This window comes from Piliocolobus tephrosceles, chromosome 10, assembly GCF_002776525.5.
Source record: "Piliocolobus tephrosceles isolate RC106 chromosome 10, ASM277652v3, whole genome shotgun sequence".
Lineage (NCBI taxonomy): Eukaryota > Metazoa > Chordata > Mammalia > Primates > Cercopithecidae > Piliocolobus > Piliocolobus tephrosceles.
Genome location: NC_045443.1, coordinates 61,796,938 through 61,821,306, shown reverse-complemented (window position 1 = coordinate 61,821,306; position 24,369 = coordinate 61,796,938). Strand labels below are relative to the sequence as shown.

General features: G+C 43.3%; 1 protein-coding gene across 1 annotated transcript in view; it reads left to right on the top strand.

Moving 5' to 3' along the window:
• GNS (glucosamine (N-acetyl)-6-sulfatase) overlaps positions 1-19,083 on the top strand; it is a 43,908-nt gene extending 24,825 nt beyond the window's left edge. Inside the window, exons 10-14 of the mRNA XM_023225082.1 lie at positions 5,140-5,241; positions 10,996-11,103; positions 12,404-12,514; positions 13,929-14,089; positions 15,646-19,083. Coding sequence (XP_023080850.1) covers positions 5,140-5,241; positions 10,996-11,103; positions 12,404-12,514; positions 13,929-14,089; positions 15,646-15,724 — 561 coding nt within the window. The 3' untranslated portion in view covers positions 15,725-19,083. The remainder of the gene's footprint in view (positions 1-5,139; positions 5,242-10,995; positions 11,104-12,403; positions 12,515-13,928; positions 14,090-15,645) is intronic.
• The last annotated feature ends 5,286 nt before the right edge of the window (positions 19,084-24,369 follow it).

Genomic DNA, 24,369 nt, shown 5'->3' with positions numbered 1-24,369 from the left:
AGTTTTTTGTATTTTTTTTAGTAGAGACGGGGTTTCACCGTGTTAGCCAGCATGGTCTCGATCTCCTGACCTCGTGATCCGCCCGTCTCGGCCTCCCAAAGTGCTGGGATTACAGGCTTGAGCCACCACGCCCGGCCTTTTCTTTTTTTTTTTAAGTAGAGATAGGGTCTCAATCTCCTGACCTTGTGATCTGCCCGCCTTCTCCCAAAGTGCTGGGATTGCAGGCATGAGCCACTGCGCCTGGCCACAAGATCAGTTCTGAAATCCCTGTGTCAGGGAGTACAAGATATTTAAGCTACAGTGGTCGGTGAAAGCCTCTGAGGCATTAAAGCAGACGTGGATGTTGAAAAGGATTTAGCCATGCAGAGATCTGTGGGAATAGTGTCCTGAGCAGTACGGTAAATGCAAAGGCTCAGATGTAAGGATAAGCTAGGCTTGTTGAAGAGACAGAAGGTAGCAGTTGTACTGAACTCCTTGTACTTCCTAAGTGGCCCCCTCTCTCTGACCTCCTGGCCTTTGTACAAGTGACTGTTCCTTCTTTCTGCAATGCCCGTCTCGCACCCCCTTCAGCTGGCCAAGTTAATTGTCCTTTAGGGCTTTGGTTTAGGGCTCCCTTTGGGAAGTCGCTTCATACTTCTACTCCCACGTGGGGTAGATGCCCTTCCTATATGTTCCCAGCTGGCCTCACACTTGTCACACCCTACTGAGTTTGTCTTTTTTAGTCTAGGATGTCCTAGAAAAGAGGAACTATCTAAACTTAAAATATCCAGCCCCTAACATACACTGGGGAACATCCACATTAGTTGAATGGATTTTTGCCAAGGTTGCAAATAAGTGGCAGATCAGGGACTGAAAGTTAAGTCTGTGCATTCTCAGATCCCATGTGTTTGTACATTGCTGCATTGACAGGTGTAATTTGAGAAGCATGAAATGCCCCAGCTTTCCCCTGGCACAGAGAATGTCAGAAACGATGGGTGATGTATCATGTGTTGGCAGCACAGTTGTCTCAGTACCAGCCGTTCTGTGTGAGTGGCACTGGCTTGTGAGTTGGGCATAATGAGCTGAGCTGTCAGCAGCCTCGACAGCCAGATCAGTGCACATTTAACTGACTGGTGGACTTAGCTGTGTGTTGGCTATGCGGGAGAACTGGGACAAGGTCGTATGTATAGATGTCAAAGACTGGTTATTGACGTTTTCTCCTCTGACTAGTTTAGCTTTGGTGGTAGAAGTTCTGCAAAAGGAATTCTAGAAAGGAAAAGGTTAGTAGGAGAACTAGAATGATATAGCGTGGTCCCAGGGAAATAGAAGTGAGCTGGGTAGTCAGGAAGACCACCTATTGGCTTTGGACAAAATCAGCCTTGGTTCCCCTAGTTTTGTGAAAATAAGAGGATGTTAAGCCTCCATTATCAGGTGGAACCCACTTTCTTCCTTGTCAGGAAAACTGGAACTGAGGGGCAGGTCCAGCTGAAGCAACCAAGATAATGGGATTCTGCACTTTCTCATGCAGTTACAGTGCTTTTCACTAAGTGGATTTGGGGTGCTTCCTGGTGTGCTTGGAGCCTTTTCTTTGATAACTCTACAGAAATTCAACATCAGGGTTTGGGTGTCTGTTTGAAAACCTGATGTGTTCTGAGAGCCCATTGCCATCTTGTTCTTTTCAGTAATTATGCAACAGTGTCATTCTTTCAGAGCAAGAATAAGCAGGTTCAATGCATGATACCCCTTGATTTAAGCCCCAAGAGTGTTTATTTGTTTGTTTGTTTGTTTTGAGACAGAGTCTTGCTCTGTAACTTAGGCTGGAGCGCGGTGGCATAATCTTGGCTCACTGCATCCTCCACCTCCCAGGCTCAGGTGATCATCCTACCTCAGCCTCCTGAGTAGCTTACCTTAGGTGCACACCACCATGCCCAGCTAATTTTTGTTTTGTGTGTGTGTGTGTGTGTGTGTGTGTTTTTTTTTTTTTTTTTTTTTTTTTGTAGAGATGGAGTTTCATTACATTGCCCAGGCTGTTCTGGAACACTGGGCTCAAGCAATCAGCCCTCCTCCCCTCATTACAGGCATGAGCCGCCACAGCCAGTCTACCCCAGGGTTTTCTAAGGACTTTCATTTGATTAGGATATTTATATACTTGATTGCTAAGAACATTCTCAACCTGAGAGAGTGTGATTTATCAAATAATTTATTTTTTTGGCTGGGCACAGTGGCTCATGCCTGTAATCCTAGCACTTTGGGAGGACAAGACAGGTAGATCACCTGAGGTCAAGAATTCGAGACCAGTCTGGCCAACATGGTGAAACCTTGTCTCTACTAAAAATACAAAAATTAGGCTGGACACGGTGGCTCACGCCTGTAATCCCAGTGATAATCTCGCTGGGATTACCAGCGAGAGCCACTGTGCTCAGCCCATAAATGAATTTTTATATTTTTACTAGACAAAAGCAATACCCTGAAACTAATGTTTCTCAAAGTCATCACATTGATGGTTGAATCCACCCAAATTCTTGGTTATATAAAAACCAGAGGTAGGTGTAATTCTTTTTAACTCTTCATTCATACGTGCTGTTTGCTAGAAGTCTCCCATCTCCTGATATACTATGCTAATTTTGAGACTGCTTATTCAGATAACATTCTAGAAGAGGAGGCAGTTTATCCATTATATTTAGGGGAGTGTGATAATTATAGATTTCTAGGGAGAAAGAGTCCTGGAATGACTTGTGCTTACGGTACTTGTGCTGAATCTTAGTGACTTTGGATTTACACTGGATCTTACCCCTTTCTCTCCAGAGAGCAAAATGCCATTAGAAAGAGTCTCGGCTGGGTGCAGTGGCTCACACCTGTAATCCCAGCACTTTGGGAGGCCAAAGCAGGTGGATCACTTGAATTCAGAAATTTGAGACCAGCCCGGGCAACATGGCAGAAACCCCATCTCTACTAAAAATAAATAATACAAAAATTAGCTGGGCATCATGGTGTGCACCTGTAGTCCCAGTTGCTCTGGATGCTGAGGCAGGAGGATCAGTTGAATCTGGGAGGTCAGGGCCACAGTGAGCTGTGATTGTGCCACTGCACTCCAGCTTGGGTGACAGAATGAGACCCTGTCTCAAACAAAACAAAAAGAAAGAGCTTCCTCCCACCTCAACAAAAAAGGAGCAAGCCTCCCATTATACAGGTGTTGGCTCTTGCAATTTTTGGTGAGATGACAGTCACCATTTTATATCTCTGTGGGTTTTTTGATGTTTCCTCTTTTCTTTTAAAACTGCCTTGAACATCATAGTATCTGAGGTATTGGCTTCACCTCATTCATGTTACAGGCGTCACTGAAGATCTGTTAGTCACACTTCAGGGTCTGTAGATGGCTTGTTGTCTTGATCTCATTCTGGAGATGGTGTCTCTCTTTGACCCTCCTTTCCTGCTGTGACCTCTTCCATATTGACACTCACACTTGATGACTGTTTTCCAAGCTGCTCAGTTTGCCTGGGGGATTTGGAACCAGGAAAGTTATCTGTAGCAGTGGGTCTTGTATCATCCCTGGAGACATCGTTTTTTGTGTGTGAGGTTTTTCCCCCACTGAGTAACACATGGATTGCCTTTCTCCTAAAGTGTCTGCCTCTGGGCGGTAATTCCTGACAGCTGCAGAGTTAGACTAATTGATTCAGAGCCAGGATATTTATCACTGCCCTCTAAGAGCTGTCCTAGCCATCAGGACACCTGGCCCCTGATAATATTCTGAACATTTTTTTTTTTTTTTTTTTGCCTTTCATATGTGTACTTTTGGTTTTGTTTTTAAATTAATAGTTGCAGGGCTGGGGTGTTTTTGTTTTGTTTTATCTCCCTGTTTGGCCTCTCCTAAGATGATCTAAGTGTTCTCAGCAGTTTTGAAGACTGTTATTTCCTGTCAGTAAGTGATGGCTTTTCCAGTTATAAGCTGGTAACTTTGCTCCAGTCACTTCTTGTGTTTCATTTCTTCACCTATAAATACTGTGTCCAAGGACTGTGATGAGGAATAAATGAAAATAAACGTCAAATACCTGGCACAGTAAACTGTAGTTCCCAGTTTTTCTCATTTCCTCTTTGTTTCCCTGATGGAGTGTTTCAGCGCTTGAAGATTTTTCTAGCCTGTGACCAAGTGACTTCTATGCTTACGTTCTGTCTAGGCCTGCACTGTCCACTTGTGGCTGTTGAGCACTTGAAATGTGGATAGTCCAAATGGAGATGTGTTATTATTGTGAAATACCAGATTTCAAAGACTTGGTTCACAAAAAGTTAAATCTCGTTGATTTTTTAAAAAATATTGTTTACATGTTGAAATATTAATATTCAGATATTTTTATAGGAGGTTAAATAAAATATATACAGTTTTACCTGTTTTTATTTTAATGTGGTTGTTGGACAATTTTTAATTGCATGTGGGGTCCCCTTTATGTTTCTATTAGGCTACTCTGGATTAGGCCCTGTAGAGGCGTTGTCTACAGAAGGAAAATAGTCTGATAACCAAGGAAATAAGTCAAAGCATAAATACAGGACAATGCCTTTAGTTTCTAGAATGTTTAAAAACATCTAAGTTTTTTGCTCTTAAAAAATCTTGTATTGCTATATTTTTGGAATAAATTTTCTGCAGCCTTCACAGCCTGTTGCAAACATATTTTGGCAGTGTTGTCCCTTTGAGAAGCTATAAAAAGAGCTAATAATTCTCATTGGTGGCAAACATTCCATTTTTGAGGTCTTCCAAAATGTCTGGAGTTCATTTGAAGTCAAGTTTAGTTAATCTGAATAATCAAGTTGTAAGACACTTTGTATAAAATAATTAGACCAATATTTTTCTCATGATTCACAGTGAACTCAAAGCAGTTCCAAAGGAGTTTTCAAAAAACATTTTGATCAATAACAGAATGGGTAGAATAAATATGTCACTTACCCGGGGGATATACTATTATACAAGCCATATAAGACTTTATATTTTGTTTTAAGTTATTATAGTTATATTTGAATCTATGAAACAGACCAAAGCATGGGCTGTATAAAAGGTAATATAAGTGTTGTTGTCTCATGGGTGGGGTGGGGGGAAGAGAACTTTAGTATAGATAGAAAAGGAAAATGAGACCAGCTGTCTTTTAGATTGTTTTTCCCTCTTTCTCATAGATGCTGGTTGCCAACATTGACTTGGGTCCTACTATTTTGGACATTGCTGGCTACGACCTAAATAAGACACAGATGGATGGGATGTCCTTTTTGCCCATTTTGGTAAGTATAGAGCCCTCAATCAGGCCTGAGCCAAGACCGCAATAAATTCTGGGTTGTGTAAAGACTTAAAAATTTAAACATTAAATAATACTATTAAATTTGGGGGGCAGAAAATCTTGTGGTGGGAAGGAGTTTTCTAAAATAAAAAATTAGACCACATGTGAAATTGAGAGTTCTGTTTCCTCCCCTCTTTTGCTCTCCTCCAAGAATACCCACCATAAATAAAGAGAGGTGACAGGTTGGGAACACATTGGCAGCATATGTAAAAAGTCATTAGTCCAAATACATGAGTTCTTAACAAAGATTAATATCCCTGTGGGAAAATGGGCAAAAAAAGTGGCTAATCAACTTGTAGAAGAATTAAAAATGGCAAACAAATGCAAAAAGATTACTTCAGTGATAATCACGGAAATGCTTAACTGAAGGAGACCTCTATCTGTGAACTGGCAAAGATTTTTAAAACACCCAAGATTTTAGAAGTCTGAGAATTTGGAAAGTACTTTATATACTTTTCATACAAGTGTAATCAGTATAACCTGTCAGGAGGTTAGTTTAATAAGACATACCACTTCAGAGTACACACGTCAAAAACAGACAAGTTAACTTCTGCCTGTCTGGTGAGTGAAATGTGGCATTTGGTCTTACTGTGCATCTGTTTGTTTAATAATGAGGTGAATTATTTTTTAACAGCTTAATTCCCATACCATACAATTCACTCATTTCAAGTGTTGGCTGGGCTCGGTGACTCATGCCTGTAATCCCAACACTTTGGGAGGCCAAAGGTGGGTGGATTACCTGGGGTCAGGAGTTCAAGACCATCCTGGCCAAAATGGTGAACCCGTCTCTACTAAAAGTACAAAAAAGCTGGGCATGGTTGCAGGCACCTGTAATCCCAGCTACTGGGGAGGCTGAGGCAGGAGAATCACTTCAATCCAGGAGGTGGAGGTTGCAGTGAGCGGAAATTGCGCCATTGCACTCCAGCCTGGGCAACAAGAGTGAAACTCCATCTCAAAATAAAATCATTTTTTAGGTGTCCAATAGTTGTTGGTATAGTCACAACCATCATCATCTAAGAGCATTTTCATCACCCTAAACCCCTAGACACAGTAGTCACTCTAATAGGAGAAAACTGGAAATCCACATACCTAGTAGAGAATTGATTAAACTGTGGTGCAGGGAATTGATTAGATCTGTTGCTTCCTTTCCCACCACGAATCTACTTTATGTCTGTATAGATTTGTCTGTTCTGAACTTCTCATATAAATGAAATTACATACCATGTGGCCTCTTGTAACTGGTTTTTTCACTGAGCATAGTGTTTTCAAGGATCATATCATTGTAACGTGTGTCAGTACCTTGTTCTGTTTTAGTGCCAAATAACCACCTGTGCGTGAATGTATCACATTTTGTTTATCCATTCATCAGATAATTTGGGCTGTTTCCACTCTTTGGCTATTATGAATAATGCAATTGTGATGTTTTTGTTTGTTTTTGAGATAGTCTTGCACTATCACCGAGGCTGGAGCGAAGTGTTGCTGATCACAGCTCACTGCAGCCTCAGTCTCCCAGGCTCAGAGGATCCACCACAGCCCCCCCCCCCCCCCCCCCCGCCCCGTGGCTGGGACTACAGTGACTGGCTACCACATCTGGCAAATTTTTTTTTTTTTTTTTTTTTTAGCAGAAATGAGGTCTTCCTACATTGCTCAGGCTGTTCTCAAACTCCTGGGCTCAAGAGATCCTCACATGTTTTCCAAGAAGATTTTAAGGAAAAAAAAAAAGATCCTCCCCCTTTAGCCTCCAAAAGTGCTGGGATTATGAGTGTGAGCCAACACTTGCTATTATCTGTCTTTGTGATTATTGTAGTAGGTGTGAAGGTGGTATCTCATTGTGGTTTTGATTTGTATTTCCCTGCTGACTATTGATGGTTAGCATTTCATCATGTGTCTGTCAGCCATTTTTTTTTTTTTTTTTTTTTTGGCAGAGTCTCGCTCTGTCGCCCAGGCGGGAGTGCAATGGTGCCATCTCGGCTCACTGCAAACTCCGCCTCCCGGGTTCACACCATTCTCCTGCCTCAGCCCCCCGAGTAGCTGGGACCACAGGTGCCCGCCACAACGCCCGGCTAATTCTTTTTGTATTTTTAGTAGAGATGGGATTTCACTGTTAGCCAGGATGGTCTCGATCTCCTGACCTCGTGATCCGCCCACCTTGGCCTCCCAAAGTGCTGTTACAGGCGTGTGCCACAGCGCCCGGCATTTGTCAGCTATTTGTATATCTTCTTTGGAGATGTGTTCATATTTGGATCCTTTGTCCGTTTTTTTGTTGTTGTTGTTGTTTTTAATTGTGTTACTGATCAGGGAATCACTTTTCATTTGTGCCTTTTTGTGTTTCTTCCCTTGAGAAATGCCTCTGCATTTTTGTGTATCATAGTCTCCTTTTATGACTTGTCTTTTCCATATATTAAGATATGGGAGCCAGGTACAATGGCTCACGCCTGTAATCCCAACAATTTGGGAGGCCAAGGCAGCCTGATCTTTTGAGTCCAGGAGTTCAAGACCAGCCTGGGCAACATGGCAAGACCCAGTCTCTACAAAAAATGCAGAAAATTAGCCAGGCATGGTGGTGTGCATCTATAGTCCCAACTACTCAGAAGGCTGAGGTAGCAGGACTGTTTGAGCCAAGGAGGTGGAGGTTGTAGTGAGCAGAGATCGCACCACTGCACTCCAGGAATTGAATGTATGTATTGTTTCTTTTAATGTTTAGTGTCCTTTGTATATTTATAAAGATGCTTCTAAACTTCGAAGCCAGAAAGCTATTCTCCTATATTTTCCTCTGAAACTTTTGTAGCTCTGCCTCTTACATCCAAGTCCTTGATGTATCTAAAATTTCTTTTCTTTTTTTTTTTTTTTTTTTTTTGCTCTATAGATACTCAGTTGTCTTTTTTGCTCCATGGATCGATCTATCCCTGTGCCAATATCATTTTGTCTTATAAAGCTGTGTAACTAAATCTCGATTTGCATAGGCATACCTTTCTGCTTATTGTTCTCATGGGGATCCTAGCCCCTATCTTCCACATAAACTTCAGAATCAGCTTTTCAGATTACCTGAAAAACGTTGGCTTTTGGTTGGAACTGCATTTAAGCTATAGATCAGTTAGAGGAAATTTTACATCTTTTAATTTTTCATACAAGTCTTAATTAAGTTTATTTCTAATTAGAAAAAAACACTGATTCACTCTAGGGGTAAAAATCATTATGCTGTGTATAATTTCTCTGCACAGTTCTCGAAGTGCCACTTAAGACTTGGTTCTTTTCCTTGTTCATGTTTTGTTTTTGGAGGTTATTCCGATGAAATACTGATGTAGTAGAACAGTTAATTAGCCATGTGTGGCTACTTATTTAAATTAAAAATGAAATTCAGTTCTTCGGTTGCACTAGCCGCACATCATGTGCTCAGTAGCCATCATATTGAACAGCAGAGATCGAGAACGTGTCAGCCAGCAAGTTCTGCTGGACTAGCAGTTGGCAGACTACAACCTGTGGGCCAAATCTAGCCCACCCTGGTTTCTGTAAATAAAGTTATATCAGAACACAGCCACACTCGTTCATTTATGTATGGTTGATGGCTGCTTCCTGCTACCTGAGTAGATGTGACAGAAACTGTATAGCCAGGAGCCTAAGTATTTACTCTGTGGCCTTTTACAAAAAAAGTTTAACAACCCCTACAGACCGTGAGTCTCAGACTTGGTCAGACATCAGAATCACTCGGAAACTAAAATACTAATGCCTGGGCCTCACCCTTAGAGATTCTGATTTAATTGGCATGAGATAGAATCCCTTGGGATTTTTCAAATTTCCCTGGTGATTTTTAATATGCAGCAAAGTTCAGGAACCACTGATCTAGGCTTCTCAGACTCCCCTGGACGCTTTGACATTCAAGGGTGGGATTTTGAAGTTCACTCAATTCTGACAGTTCACTCAATTCCACCTTCCAGCTTCCATGGCTCAGGTTTGGCAGCATGAGCTTTTTTTTTTTTTTTCTTTCTCATTTTCCAAGACAGTCTTGCTCTGTTGCCTAGGCTGGGGTACAGTGGTGCGATCTCAGCTCACCACAACCTCTGCCGCCTGGGTTCAAGCAATTATCCTGCCTCAGCCTCCCAAGTAGCTGGGACCACAGGTGTACACCACCACGTCCAGCTAGTTTTTTGGTATTTTTTAGTAGAGACGGTGTTTCACCATTTGGCCAGGTTAGTCTTGAACTCCTGACCTCAGGTGATCCGCCCACCTCGGCCTCACAAAGTGCTGGGATTACAGGCGTGAGCCACCGCGCCCAGCCATCCTGAGCTTTTTAAGTCTCCAGCGAGTCATGATTTCTGAGATCCTGAGCCACACAGGATTGTTCAAGTTTCATTGTAGAACAGAAAGTTAGGAAATAATTCCTATCTCTAACTCCCCCTTTTCAGGTGGCTGCGGCATTCAAGGCCTTGCACAAGCTGTTACCCATTCCCCACTGTACTGACCCATGTTTAGCATTCTTTAGAGCAGTGATTCTCAAACAGGCATTCCCTAGAATTGCCCGTGGGACTTGCTGAAACCCAGGTTGCTGTCTACCTATGTTAGGAACTAAGAATTTGCATTTGTAACAAGTTTCCCGGTGATGCTGCTTGTCCTGGGAACCACACTTTAAGGACCACTTTTTTAGAACAGTGCTTCTCAGATTTTTACTATGCATGGAAATCACCAAGAGGTCTTACTAAAATGCAGGCTTTGGCTTGTTAGAGCTAGAGTAGGACCTGAAATTCTGCATTTCACCAAGCTGCCAACCAGACTTTGACCATTTTAAGAGCAGCTTCTAACCTGGTCTTCCTGTCTTTGCATATCTCCATTCTGTCTCTAGATTCTGCCACTAAGCTTACTTTTCTAAATCACTGCCTTGATTGTGTTACCTCCCTGCTCAAAAACCTCCTATTGTTTCTAGGACAAGCCTGGGCAGCATGATGTTCAGGGCCTTTTCCTGTGTGGTACCAGCCTGCCTCTCCACCCTCACTGTGCACTGCTTCCTCGTCTGAAACCTGGGTTTCAGGAAGCCACACATCTAAGTGGTCTGTGTTCAACCTATATTCATGTTCTTTGAATCTAAAACTTGCTCCTATTCCTAGATTCTTTCTCCTTTCACCATTTGTGTCTTAAACTTGCTCCTTTCAAATGCTGCCACTTCTTTCCTTCCACACCATGAATGTACATTGAAGAGTGAGTTAATGTACTATACCTTCATTTTGACCATCAAGAGGTGCTTTGAACCTGTCACAGTCCTTTGCACACAAGTCTGCGGAATATTTCTTTATTGTCCTTGTTTCTATTAGGTTATAAGTTCCTTAGTCTGAGCTTAAAACAGTTCTTACATAGAGCATATGACAGTATTATTTATTCTAGTCTGGACTTTCAGCAACTTGCACTGTAACTTTGATTCTTGCTTAGTTACCTTGTCAGGTTCCATTGCTGACCTGATTCATGGAAGTAGCCTTGGAAAGGAGCTATTAAATTTTCAAAGCATTTGACCATCACTTGGAAAGGCCCTTAAGTACCAAACATGCTGCTCAGTAGCTTTCGTGTGCACCTGTTTTAGTCATTCCCTTCAGTTACTGAATGAACAGTCCAATTACTTTTGACTCCCAAGTCCCCTTTAGAAGTCAGTTACTTTGTGATCTTTATCATAGTCTATGTGCCTCACAGAAACTCCACTTGCTCTTTTATCTAGAGAGGTGCCAGTAACTTGACCTGGCGATCAGATGTCCTGGTGGAATACCAAGGAGAAGGCCGTAACGTCACTGACCCAACATGCCCTTCCCTGAGTCCTGGCGTATCTGTGAGTAATAGCTTGAATCGACTTAGACAGATTTCTCACTGATAATGTGGCAAGGTGCTGGTTTCCATGTGTGAAGTATTGAAACCTTTCATCTGAGTCCTCTTCATTTCTCACTGACTGTGAGTGGTTAGTAGATGGACAAAGGTAAATCCAGTGATCTTGGAAATGATGCTGCCGACCTGTCATCAGAATGTGCGCTGTTAATTCTTCCAATTTATGTAGCAAGTGCATGTATCCACCCATGTTCTTATCAATTCCTCTTCCCTGTTCTTCTGCCCCTCCCAATAACATTACCAGTTTTTTTAATTAGGGATGTTACTGAGGCATGAAGTAGAGAGATGTAGTTCCTGCCTGTAACCATGCCATTATGAGTGCCTCACATTGGTGGCAGCCAGCCAGGTCACAAAAAGGGGAACAGCCATGTTGGCCTCACTTTGGAGAAGGGAAAAATCGGCTTCCATTTGGAGTTGATTGATTCTTCTAACACCAAAGTGTTACAGTGTAATGAACCAACCAAAAGTGCAATAACAGATCATATGGTAGACGGAAGTTAGATTTAAGTTGTACTTGGTGATAAAAACACTCATAAATAACTTACCTGCAAATGATTCCACAAAACTCATTTTAGCCTTCTCCTCCAACTTTTTAGGGTGATAGTTCCTAGTAGCTCTTAGAAATGAGTCATTTGGGCCAGGTGCTGTGGATCACGCCTGGTAATCCTAGCACTTTGGGAGGCCAAGGCAGGTGGATCATCTGAGATCAGGAGTTCGAGACCAGCCTGGCCAACATGCCAAAACCCCATCTCTACTACAAATACAAAAATTAGCCGGGTGTAGTGGTGCATGCCTGTGCTACTCAGGAGGCTGAGGCAGGAGAATCGCTTGAACCCAGGAGGTAGAAGTTGCAGTGAGCCAAGATCGCACCATTGCACTTCAGCCTGCATGATGGGAGCGAGACTCTTATCTCAGAAAAAAAAAAAAAAAAGTCACTTGAGTTGATTTCTTCTCCTTGCCAACCCATACATTTTACAGGTGCCCATTATAAGTAATTCTTGTCAAGAGTTTAGCAGACAAGGATGGCAACAGTCTACAAATGGAACAACCCATATACCTTGATCAAGTTAGCCAAAGGAACAAAGCCTCACATCTATTTTTGAGTTACTGGCTTCTCCATGGAAGGTTTTCTAATTGCTGTCAAATTGCATGTCTGGCATGAGCCAAGCTGATTGCCCTTCTAGGCAACTAGGTATTTGTTACTATGGAACAACTGTCTTCATTTAAATTTTGAAATATCCCTACAGCAATGTTTCCCAGACTGTGTATGTGAAGATGCTTATAACAATACCTATGCCTGTGTGAGGACAATGTCAGCGTTGTGGAATTTGCAGTATTGCGAGTTTGATGACCAGGAGGTAAGAGGGACTTCTGCCTGCACTTCCCCCACTGCTTTCTTGCTGGTGCTTTGTTGGCTGGACTTGGTGGCATAAAATAGCAATTCCAAGGCTGCTCCCTAGGGAAGAGGTTGTGTTTCTTATCTGTGCTTCACTTTAGGTTTCCTTCTGTTGTAAGGCCATGTGTCACTTCTCTAACTAATCTTTCTGAATGGAGTTCTCTCCACTCCTACCACCACCCAAATACACACTTTAAATGCACAGTTCATGTTTTCAGAATGATAAATGCTTTGTCTGTTAGCTTCCCTGGTAGTTTGGGGTGAAAGAACTTTTACTTTCAAGTGAAGCCAACTTCACTTGAGTTGGAGCCTTTCCTAGAAAGCTTACCAGCACCTGGTGTATTCAGAAACTCCTGTTCCCACCACAGCATAATCCACTGCTGCTCTAGTAGATTAGAGTAGGGGTCAGAGGCCCAGGAGTCCATCCATGGAAGAAGGTGGTTTTTGGCCAACACAGTTTGGTGTGGATTTATCTGAAGGATCCCATGGACTCTAGTCCCTTGTGGTTTCTTACTGTTTATCAGCATATGCTTACCTGCCCCATCTGGCAACCCTTATCTGACCATCTGGAACAGATGCCCATCTGTGTTTCTCAGAAATGGACTCATTCTCCACTCCATTTGCAGCTGATAAGCACTTTGGACAAGCAAGAGAGCTTCCCTCAAACTCAGTTCCTGTTCCCTGCTCCCCCATGATGTTTATCAGTTCAATCACTACTTTATAAGTGATAGTGTGTGGGCAGCTACCTGAAGCCATTATAGGCAAAATTACCTACCATCTTTCTAGCCTAACATTTGACTCCAATTTGGAGAACAGCATACAGATTATAGAGTAAGACCTGTCTTATTTTAGAAATAATAATTAGTACTGTGTCCTTCCCCAGTATATCCACAACTACTTTTTAAAATAGGAAAACTTAACATTTGTATAACACAGGCAAGAGTACTTTCATATCCATTCTCATTTGAACTTTACAATTCTAGGGCAAAAATCACCTTTAAATGTTCGCTCTTGCTTTAGTAACTTTATTGCCAAGTCTTGTTTCTGAGACCTTACCATTGGAAACTCCTGCCTTCTGTTCTGTTTTAATTACAGAAGATAATGCATTTCTTCCCCATACCCCTTCTTGCCTCTGCCTGAAGGCACAGGCTGTGTGGCTGGAGACCCGAAGCAACTGAACCCCCAGAACAGATGCTCCCTCATCTCAAGGAAGCAGTGAGCTCTTTGAGGATCTTGAGACCAGATTGAGAGTCTCCAGGGCCTTGATTTTTTTTATCTACCTCCTCCCTTCCCATTTAGAAATAAATCACATTAAGAGTATTTCTTCACAGCTAACCCTTGCTCTTTTCTTTCCTCCATCCTTTCGTGTCCTCTAGGTGTTTGTAGAAGTCTATAATCTGACTGCAGACCCAGACCAAATCACTAACATTGCTAAAAGCATAGACCCAGAGCTTTTAGGAAAGATGAACTATCGGTTAATGATGTTACAGTCCTGTTCTGGGCCGACCTGTCGCACTCCAGGGGTTTTTGACCCCAGGTAAGTTTCCTTTCTCTTCATTTACTTGGCCAAGTTTTTTCTAGTAGTCATGCTGTTCTGGAAGGCAAAGGGAGCCCTTTTTGCTGTGAGATGATGATTCTTCTGCTTTGGAGGGAATACTGTGTTCTTAGTGCACCAGCCTGTTGTGCTGGGAAAATAAGCTTTTGAAATTTTTGTTCTCCACTGCCAGTTGGTGCTTTAGCCAGAGGTACAGCCCTGCTCCCCACCAAACATGGGGCTCTTCTTTTCCTCCAAGATGGGGTCATCAGATGTTGTGAGCCCAATCTAGCCCCACCTGCTGGAACACAGCCTCACACATTCTTTTACCTGGTTTTGGCTGCTTGTGTGCTTCAGCAGCAAAGGAGAATGTTTGGGACAGAGACTGTATGGCTCCCATACCCTAAAATATGTATTATCTGGCCCTTTACAAAAAATATTGGTCAATTGCTGTTCTAAAATGCAGTAGTCTCCCCCTTATCCACAGAGGATCTACTCCAGAACCCACAGTGGCTGCATGAAGCCACAAGGATAGTGCCAGGCCCAGTTGCCGTCAGTCTGAAGATGTTTCCATTTGTGTCTTCTACCATCAAATTTTATGCCTTTTCCATCTTAACTAAGCTTTTGTCATGCACCGTGGCCCTAACTTTTGCAGTTTAAGGTGTGGCAGCAAAACTAGAATTCTTTTTTCCTTCTTCATGATTTCACAGATAGAAGATTCATTCTTGGCTGGGCGCAGTGGGCACGTTTGTAATCCCAGCACTTTGGGAGACCAAGGCATGCAGATCACATGAGCCCAGGAGTTCTAGACCAGGCTGGGCAACATGGTGAAACTGTCTCTACAGAAAAAAAACAACACAAAAATTAACCAGGTGTGGCCATGCCTATGTTCCTAGCTACTCAGGAGGCTAAGGCGGGAGAATCACTTGAGCCTGAGAGGTGGAGGTTGCAGTGAGCTAAGACTGTGCCACTGCACTCCAGCCTGGGCGACAGACTGTGACTCTGTCCCCCTGACAGCCCTCCCACCAAAAATGACTCATGCTTATGGTGAGTCTGCTGTAGGTCTTAGCAGTCTCACTGTACGATTTTTTCTTTCCTTATTAAGTCAAGAGCATTCACTTTTTCACTTAAGGGGATCACTTTATGGCTTCTCTTTGGCGTTTCTGAATTGGCAGCACCACTACTCTTGTGGATTGGAACCATTATTAAATAAAATAAGGGTGACTTGAACACAAGCACTATAATAATGCAACAATTGATCCACTCCTACTCCCTCAAAAGAAAAAAATCTCAAATCTTGCTGCCTTCTGGCACCTTTCAGGATTAACCTACTTGTTTTTCTCCTTTTGACTTGCACTGTGTGACTTTGTGTGTGCTGACTGGTGATGTAAATGTTCGGAACTGTCGAGGGCTCATGTTTTGTACCATAGACTTTCTCACTAGAGTCCCTTCTGGTGATCTGTTTCTTTTACACCAATTCGTGCTATCCTTTCCACTGAATAATATTCTGGGTGAGAAACTAGCGAGAGCTAATGTTACATTTGGTTTTTCCTCCCCAGATACAGGTTTGACCCCCGCCTCATGTTCAGCAATCACGGCAGTGTCAGGACTCGAAGATTTTCCAAACATCTTCTGTAGCAACCTCACACAGCCTCTGCAGATGGATCCCTGCACGCCTCTTTCTGATGAAGTGATTATAGTAGGTGTCTGTAGCTAGTCTTCAAGACCACACCTGGAAGAGTTTCTGGACTGGCTTTAAGTCCTGTTTGAAAAAGCAGCCCAATCGGCTGACTTCCTCGTGCAATGTGTTAAACTGTGAACTCTGCCCATGTGTCAGGAGTGGCTGTCTCTGGTCTCTTCCTTCAGCTGATAAGGACACTCCTGAGGTCTTTGTTCTCACCATATTCTTTTTGTCCTGGGGCCACAGTTCTTGATTATTTCTCATGTGGTTAAAGTCTGAATTTGTAAATCCATTCAGATAAATGGCAGTACTTTAGGGGACACACACACACACACACACACACACACAGATACACCTTTTGATATATAAGCTTGACCTAAAATCAAAGGACCTGTGTAGCATTTCAGATTGAGCACTTCACTATCAAAAATACTAACATCACATGGCTTGAAGAGTAACCATCAGAGCTGAATCATCCGAGTAAGAACAAGTACCATTGTGATAGAGAAGCAGAGATACATTTTTTTATGATGTTCATCACAGTGTGGTAAGGTTGCAAATTCAAAACATGTCACCCAAGCTCTGTTCATGTTCTTGGGAATTCTAGGCTGGTGCTGCACTGAAATAGAGCAGTAAGCTTGTGATAAAGGCCAATTCCAGATAGCTCTTGAAGGTGATAGCCATCTACTTTCCAGTGGCTGCCAACCACAGGGAGTGCCGGTTAACCCTGGAAGGATTGAGCAAGGTCCCTTCTCTTGAGACGCCCCTCTGAGATCTGAAAATAAAGTGGCTTAGAAACATCAGCAGAGAAGAACTGCCAAGAGTTGGTGAGGGTTGTCTCTTACAGGGTGTTCTGAAGACAGGGCTCTTGAACAGACAGGTGGAAGGACTGTACCGGGGATAAAGGAAGGAAGTGCCTGTCCAGCAGGGAGCTTGAATTTCAGTTCCATGCATGAAGTCGTTGGCTCTAATCTGCATTTTTCTGCCTTTCTCTTCATTTGTTTCAAGATGGAAAATTTTCTTACAGTTGGTGCAAAGTATCAACTACTTTACTCTACCTTCTCCCCTTTTAGATGGGTTCTTCCTGAGTTTTGGAGTATTGTTAATTATCAGTATTCCCCCTGTCAGAATCAAATCTATTCAGGTTTCTTCACTGTTGAGAATATGTAAATTTTTTTTATTTTTGGCGGAGGGTGACAGAGTCTTGCTATGTCACCCAGGCTGGAGTGCAATGGCATGATCTCGGCTCACTGCAACCTTTGCCTCCTGGGTTCAAGCGATTCTGCCTCAGCCTCCTGAGTAGCTGGGATTATAGGCACGCACCACTATGCCTGGCTAATTTTTTGTATTTTTAGTAGAGATGGAGTTTCACCATGTTGGCCAGGCTGGTCTTGAACTCCTGACCTTGTGATCCACCCACCTTGGCCTCCCAGAGTGCTGAGATTACAGGCATGAGCCACCATGCTTGGTCTAGAACACCTAAATTTTTATGTTTCTTGACTCAAAAACCAGTTCCATTTCTAATGTTTTCTTCACAAGAAGACTAATTGGTGGTGAGACAGCAGGGGAGGAGGAAGAGCTGTGGTTTATAACTTGTTCAACTCAGGCAATAAGCGATTTTAGCTATATTTAAAGTCTTCTATCCAGCTTTAAGCACTTTGTAAGACATGGCTGAAAGTAGCTTTTCTATCAGAATTGCAGATAGTCATATTGGGCTAATAGCCATTGGATTTATTCCTTTACCTCACATGATCCCAGCAACTGAGGTGGTATCTAAAGGTGAAATAGGCAAGTGAAATGGACACCTCTGCTGTGAATGTTTTAGAAGAGGAAATGCAAAAAATGTTGTAACTAAAAGCAAACTACATTGTTGAATATGGGTATCGGCTTTCTTTTTCACTTTGATTCTTAACATTATCAGTCAACTTCCACATTAATGAAAGTTGACTATAGTTATTTCCAAATAAAAAGAAACCAACTCTTACCAGGTCTTGGACTGTGATGTCATTCAGTTTTTTGCTGGTTATTTGCAGATTATTCAGTTTTATGCTGGTTTCTAAGAGCAGAACTCGTAAGAGTGACATAGTCAGCTGCTGACAGCACCTCTGCCACACCACTCACTCTCAGTTCAGTGGGTGTGCTTGCCTGGTGGGGTGTGGTGCAGCCCTGTCTCTACGCTCTTCTCTTTTTGGTATATTTCCTGTCTAACCTTCAAATAGCTTTCAATTCTACTTTTTTTCTTGGACTGGCTCCATTCTGAATCTGTGCTAAAATCTTCCATAAAGAGACCTCAGTTGATAGCGTAACAGACTACACAATGCACTGATGTTTTCATAATGTTTTAGGGACCCACTGCAAGAAGCTTGCCTTCTCCTTTTAATTGTATTCATTTAGATTTTGATTTTCCATGTTAAGAAGGTGAAGTCCATATTGGTGCCCTTCAGAATAGAGAACCATATAAACATTAGGAATGAACAGAGGCCTTAGGAATGAATAGAGAGTTTGCCTTATACGATTTCCTGTTACAAAGCTGTCCCTCTCACACAAAGTAGGGAACATCTTTTGAGCATCTTTGGATTTGACAAACGGTGCTGTTGCAAACACTCTTTTTTTTTTTTTTTTTTTTTGAGATGAAGTCTCGCTGTTGTCACTCAGGCTGGAGTGCAATGGCATGATCTCGCCTCACTGCAATTTCCACCTCCTGGGTTCCAGCAATTCTCCTGCCTCAGCGTCCCAAGTAGCTGAGATTATAGGTGCCCGCCACCATGCCTGGCTGATTTTTGTAACTTTAGTAGATACTGGGTTTCACCATGTTGGCCAGGCTGATTGAACTCCTGACCTCAGGCGATTCACCCGCCTCGACCTCCCAAAGTGCTGGGACTACAGGTCTGAGCCACTGTGCCCGGCCCGCAAACACATTGTAATTGACAACACTAGGGCTCTTGTACAAAATAGTCATGAAAGCCATGGAAGTTTTACCTTATTCTGTGAGAAGTGTTCTTAAACTTATTAAGTGTCTAAACTAAGGTTTAGTGCTTTTTTAAAGGAAAGTTGTCCCAGGATTCATATTAAAGCAAAAGTTATTTCAGCTGATCCACCAATGGAATTAGATGGGTAGAGTTAGGTTCTTGAGTTTTATCACCACTTAGTTCCCACTGAATTTTGTAACTTCCTGTGTTTGCATCCTCTGTTCCTATTCTGCCCTTGCTCTGTGTCATTTCAGTCATTTGACTTACTTAGAAAGTGCCCTTTAAAAGGACCCTGTTCACTGCTGCACTTTTCAATGAATTAAAATTTATTTCTGTTCTAGTGGGAATGTGTCCTTTGTTTTAGTTCACAAATAGTAATTTTGACAAGATGCTTTCTTCTGATGCAGTTTGTTTTAATCACTCACCTAGTACTGGAAATGGGCTTTCTAGTCAGATCGTATAGTCTCTATCTGTATAGCTCTTACATACATGGCTCCTACTGATTGATAACCCCTGAATGAAGTACCATGTAGAAAATATTTCCTGATAAATCTTTGTGTATTTACAGCTTTGGAGAAAAAGTCTTATCTTGGCCGGCTTTGAAACAGACTCAGCTCGCCTTCAAAGGTGGTTTGCCATGTGATCCATTGCTCTAGATGAGGAATGACTTCTTACGGGGTCAGCAAACTTCTTAAAGGGATAGACGGCCAGTATTTTAGGCTGCCAGGCTATGTGGTCACTATCAGAGCTATTTACCTTTGCTGTTGTAACACAAAAGTAGCCATAGACAATAGATAAGTGTGCGACTGTGTTCCAATACAATTTTATTTTCAAAAACAAGTAGGTCATAATTTGCCAACCCCAGAGCTTATAGGTTGCCTCATATCTTAGCAATTCTGAAGACCACATAGAAAACAATGTTAGGCACTCATAAAATTGCCAGATTACTATCAGAAAAACAGGTGATTTGGGCCGGGGCAATGGTTCACGCCTTTAATCTCAGCACTTTGAGAGGCCGAGGCAGGAGGATCACTTGAGCTCTCTGGAGTTGGAAGACCTGCCTGGGCAACACAGCAAGACTCTGTTGTTATAAAAAACATTTAAATTGTAAAAATGAAAAATAGGTGATTTGGGTATATCACAATTTTAAGGTCATTTATTAGGGTCTGGGATTTGTACTCTTCTTGCAAGCTAATTAAGTAGGTCTGTTATTTCATGAGACTCCTGGGATAAAGACAAAGGACTTTAGTACAGCACAGCAAGCAGTAAGAGCCTGTCAGTTCACACTTACACCCAAGTCCTACAGGTACGATGCAAAGGGCACAGAGGGATGCCTGCACATGCAGTGGGTTTTGTTACAGGAAAAGAACATTAGGCTTGGGGAGCCTTTGTCCGGGCTGGAGTACAGTTGTGCAATCGTGGCTCACTGCACCCTCTGCCTCCTGGGTTCAAGCAATTCTCATGCCTCGGCCTCCCGAGTAGCTGGGATTACAGGCACACACCACCATGCCTGGCTAATTTTTGTATTTTTAGTAAAGACAGGGTTTTGCCATGTTGGCCAGGCTGGTCTCAAACTCCTGACCTCAGGTGATCCACCCACCTCAGCCTCCCAAAGTGCTGGGATTACAGGTGTGCGCCACCGCACCCAGCTGAGCCTGTTGTTTTATAGCAAGCACTCAGGCTGCTCTTTGTTCCAGAAAAAGACATCAACTTATCCCTCAAACTGCTCACTACAGACAACGCTGAGGAATGTCCAAAAAGTGGTCAGCCTGGCCAACATGGTGAAACCTTGTCTCTACTAAAAATACAAAAATTAGCTGGGTGCAGTGATGCATGCCTGTAATCCCAGCTACTTGGGAGGCTGAGGCAGGAGACTTGCTTGAACCTGGGAGGCGGAGGTTACAGTGAGCCAAGATCGCACCACTGCACTCCAGCCTGGGTGACAAGAGTGGAACTCTCTCAAAACAACGGCCAGGACCTTGCGTTCTTGGCATATCCAGCAAGGAGGTGCAAGGATGCTTGGGGTTCATAGTGGATTGCCTCTCCCAAGAGCTGTCAGCTGTTCAGTAGCAGGGGATCACCTGGCTGGATGTTTCTAGCCCTCCAGAAGGGCTAGAATGCTAGATCAGGCCAAAAATAGCAATAGTAGACCTAAATGCTTAAGTGAGATTTTTTTTTTTTTTTAACCTGGGACCTAAGGCCAAGAAACATGGGAAAGAAAAGTGGGTACTGGCCTTTCAGATTTCAAGACAAGACATCAAGACCTTAAACTGATGACTTAAAGGGAAAGGATAACAAGGTTAAGCATCGGGTCAGATTTAGTTCTGAGAGCTACCTCGTCTGGTCTTTGTCTAAATACTAGAGAAAGGCGGAAGAGAAAGGAGAGTCCCTGTGATCACTGACCAAATACTAATAGAAACGCAAGATGGTACACAGCACCCATAAAGTCACTAAATTACCATCCTAAACATTGGAAATTTGATTACATCACAGTCGAGCCATCAATAAGGAGGAAGAGAATCTTCACTTGCATAGACTCAGAGTGAAGATACAGACTCCATTAGATCCATTTTTTTTAACTTATCCCAGCTATTCCCACTGAAACGACCCTGCCCTGTAGGGAACCAAATTCCCTACAGAAGTGGTGTTTGTTTCATCTTTCTCTGCCACCAGTGGATTTAATCTATTTTTATTTTTTGAGACAGGGTCTCGCTCTGTCGCCCAGGTTGGATGCAGTGGCCCTATCTTGGCTTACCACAACCTCTGTCTCCCAAGCTCAACTGATCCTCCCATCTCAGCCTCCCAAAGTACCTGAGACTATAGTTACACACCACCGTGCCCAGCTAATTTTTGTATTTCTTACAGAGACGGGGTTTTGCCATGTTGCCCAGGCTAGTCTCGAACTCCTGGGCTCAAGAGATCCACCTGCCTTGGCCTCCGAAAGTGCTGGGATAATGGGCATGAACCACTGCACCCAGCCACCACCAGTGGATATAAAGGGCTGGTCATATGTGTACACGAAAGTCTGTTGAGGCGAGAGCTGACAACCAGAGAGCCCAAAGGATACAAGCTGAAAGCATCGTGCTGAGATCTCTACTGATGGCCTAGAATCACTGAATAAGACAAGATTTAGATATGGGACACGGGAGCTAGCTCCTGGAGTACGGTAGAGTAGATGACATTTCTAAATCTTTTTTTTTTTTTTTTTTGAGATGGAGTCTTGCTCTGTCGCGCAGACTGGAGTGCAGCGGCGCAATCTCGGCTCACTGCAACCTCCGCCTCCCAGGTTCAAGCAATTCTCCTGCCTCAGCCTCCCGAGTAGCTGAGATTACAGGCGCCCGCCACCACGCCAGGCTGATTTTTGTATTTTTAATAGAGATGGGGCTTCACCACGTTGGCCAGACTGGTCTCCAACTCCTGACCTCGTGATCCACCTGCCTTGGCCTCCCAATGTGCTGGGATTACAGGCGTGAGCCACTGCGCCCGTCCTTGACAGTTCTAAATCTTAGTCTTCGAGAGGAAGATTTCATGATCACCTGCTGGTGAGACTGATACCTGTATATGTCATCGTAACCTGCACCTCTTAACTGATGACGATAGGTTCTCAAAGGATAGAGAGATACAAGGATGCTTGTAATTATCGTTTTGGGGGGATAAAAACAGCTCCATAAGATAGATTTATTTCCCTCAGCTTAATTTATCCAAACTCACAAAGCTAATTGTCAAAGAAGAGTCAGAATTTCAAAGATGTGGTTTCAAAGCCATCTTTCCATTAACTCTGTTGTCACCATGATCTGTGAGGCTGTGTCTCCACCTCATTACATGTGCGAGTGCCTACTCTGACTGGTGGTGAGCTTAGTTATGAAAGGGAATTATTCTGGCCAGGCGTGGTGGCTCACGCCTGTAATCCCTGCACTTTGGGAGGCCAAGGCGGGTGGATCACGAGGTCAGGAGATCGAGACCATCCTGGCTAACACGGTGAAACCCCGTCTCTACTAAAAATACAAAAAAAAAAAATTAGCCGGGCGTGGTGGCGGGCGCCTGTAGTCCCAGTTACTCGGGAGGCTGAGGCAGGAGAATGGCCTGAACCCGGGAGGCGGAGCTTGCAGTGAGCCGAGATTGCGCCACTGCACTCCAGCCTGGGCTACAGAGTGAGACTCCATCTCAAAAAAAAAAAAAAAAGGGAATTATTCTATTCCTCCAGGATATTATTATGTAGACTGAAAAGAGAACTCATCTCTCATACCTGTACTTACAGGGAAACTGGTTTCAGGCTAAGATGAGAATGTACCACGGCCATTCAAGTGTCTTCTTGTCCTGTGCTACAGCCTGGCTGGCAGAAAACAATTAAGAAGAGGGCTCCTCTCTGTATGCCTCATTTAACTGTTTCCAGCATGGCTGTGGTAGCCAGCCTCCAAGATGGCGCCTAATTATCCTTGTGCAGTTTCCTCCCACAATGCATCACGGTTGGTCCATGTGACCAATAGAACAGGGCACCTGTGATGCTGTGTGACTTCCACAACTAGGTCCCAAAAGACATGGCCACTTCTGCCTTGCTCTCTCTTGGATAACTCTGGGAGAAAACTACTGCCATATCAATGACAACAAAGTAGATCTTTGGTGAGGTCCAAGTGGTGCAGCAGGTGGATCACCTGAGGTCAAGAGTTCAAGACCAGCCTGGGCAACATGGTGAAACCACCCCCCCTACTAAAAATACAAAAATTAGCCGGGCATGGTGGCGGGTGCCTATAATCCCTACTCAGGAGGCTGAAGCAGGAGAATTGCTTGAACCCGATTGCACCACTGTACTCCAGCCTGGGCAACAAGAGTGAAAGTCCATCTCAAAAAAATAAATAAATAAAAATAAAAAGCTAAAATTAAAACTGTGCCCCCAAAGGATTAAACACAGTAAAATTCTTTAATTTATGGGATAGCATATTTTAAAAGAAAACTAGCTAACTAGATTTTGCATAGAATGAGTCTGACATCACAGCCTGAATTTCCACTGCATGTTTCATATGAACTCCCCAAATTTGCACCTTTCACCCATGAGCTTGCATAAAGAAATAACTACATGCACGCAAGGACTTTCCAGACCTCAATTTTCCTGCCACCAAGCACCTGCTAATCCACCCCCAAACTCCTTTTTGTTTTTTTGTAGAGATGGGGCTGTATGTTTTGGGGGTTTTGCAGGGGTGGTTTGAGACACGGGCTTGCTATGTTGCCTAAACTGGAGTACAGTGTTGTGATCATGGCTCACTGCAGCCTCAACCACCCAGCCTCAAGCAATCCTCCTGCCTTAGCCTCCCAAGTAGCTGGGACTACAGGCACGTGGCACCATAGCCAGCTATTTTTTTTTAATTTTTAGTAGAGATGGAGTGGGGTCTCACTATGTTTCCCATGCTGTTCTTGAACTCCTGGCCTTAAGTGATCCTCCCACCTGTCTCCCAAAGTGCTGGGATTACAGGGATGAGCCATGGTGCCTGGCCTAAATCTTTTTTTTTTTTTTTTGGAGACAGGGTCTCAGTCTGTCACCTAGGCTGGAGTGTAATGGCACCTGTGCTCAAACGATCCTCCTGTCTCAGCCTCCCAAGCAGCTGGGACTACAGACATGCTATAGGCATGTGCCAGCA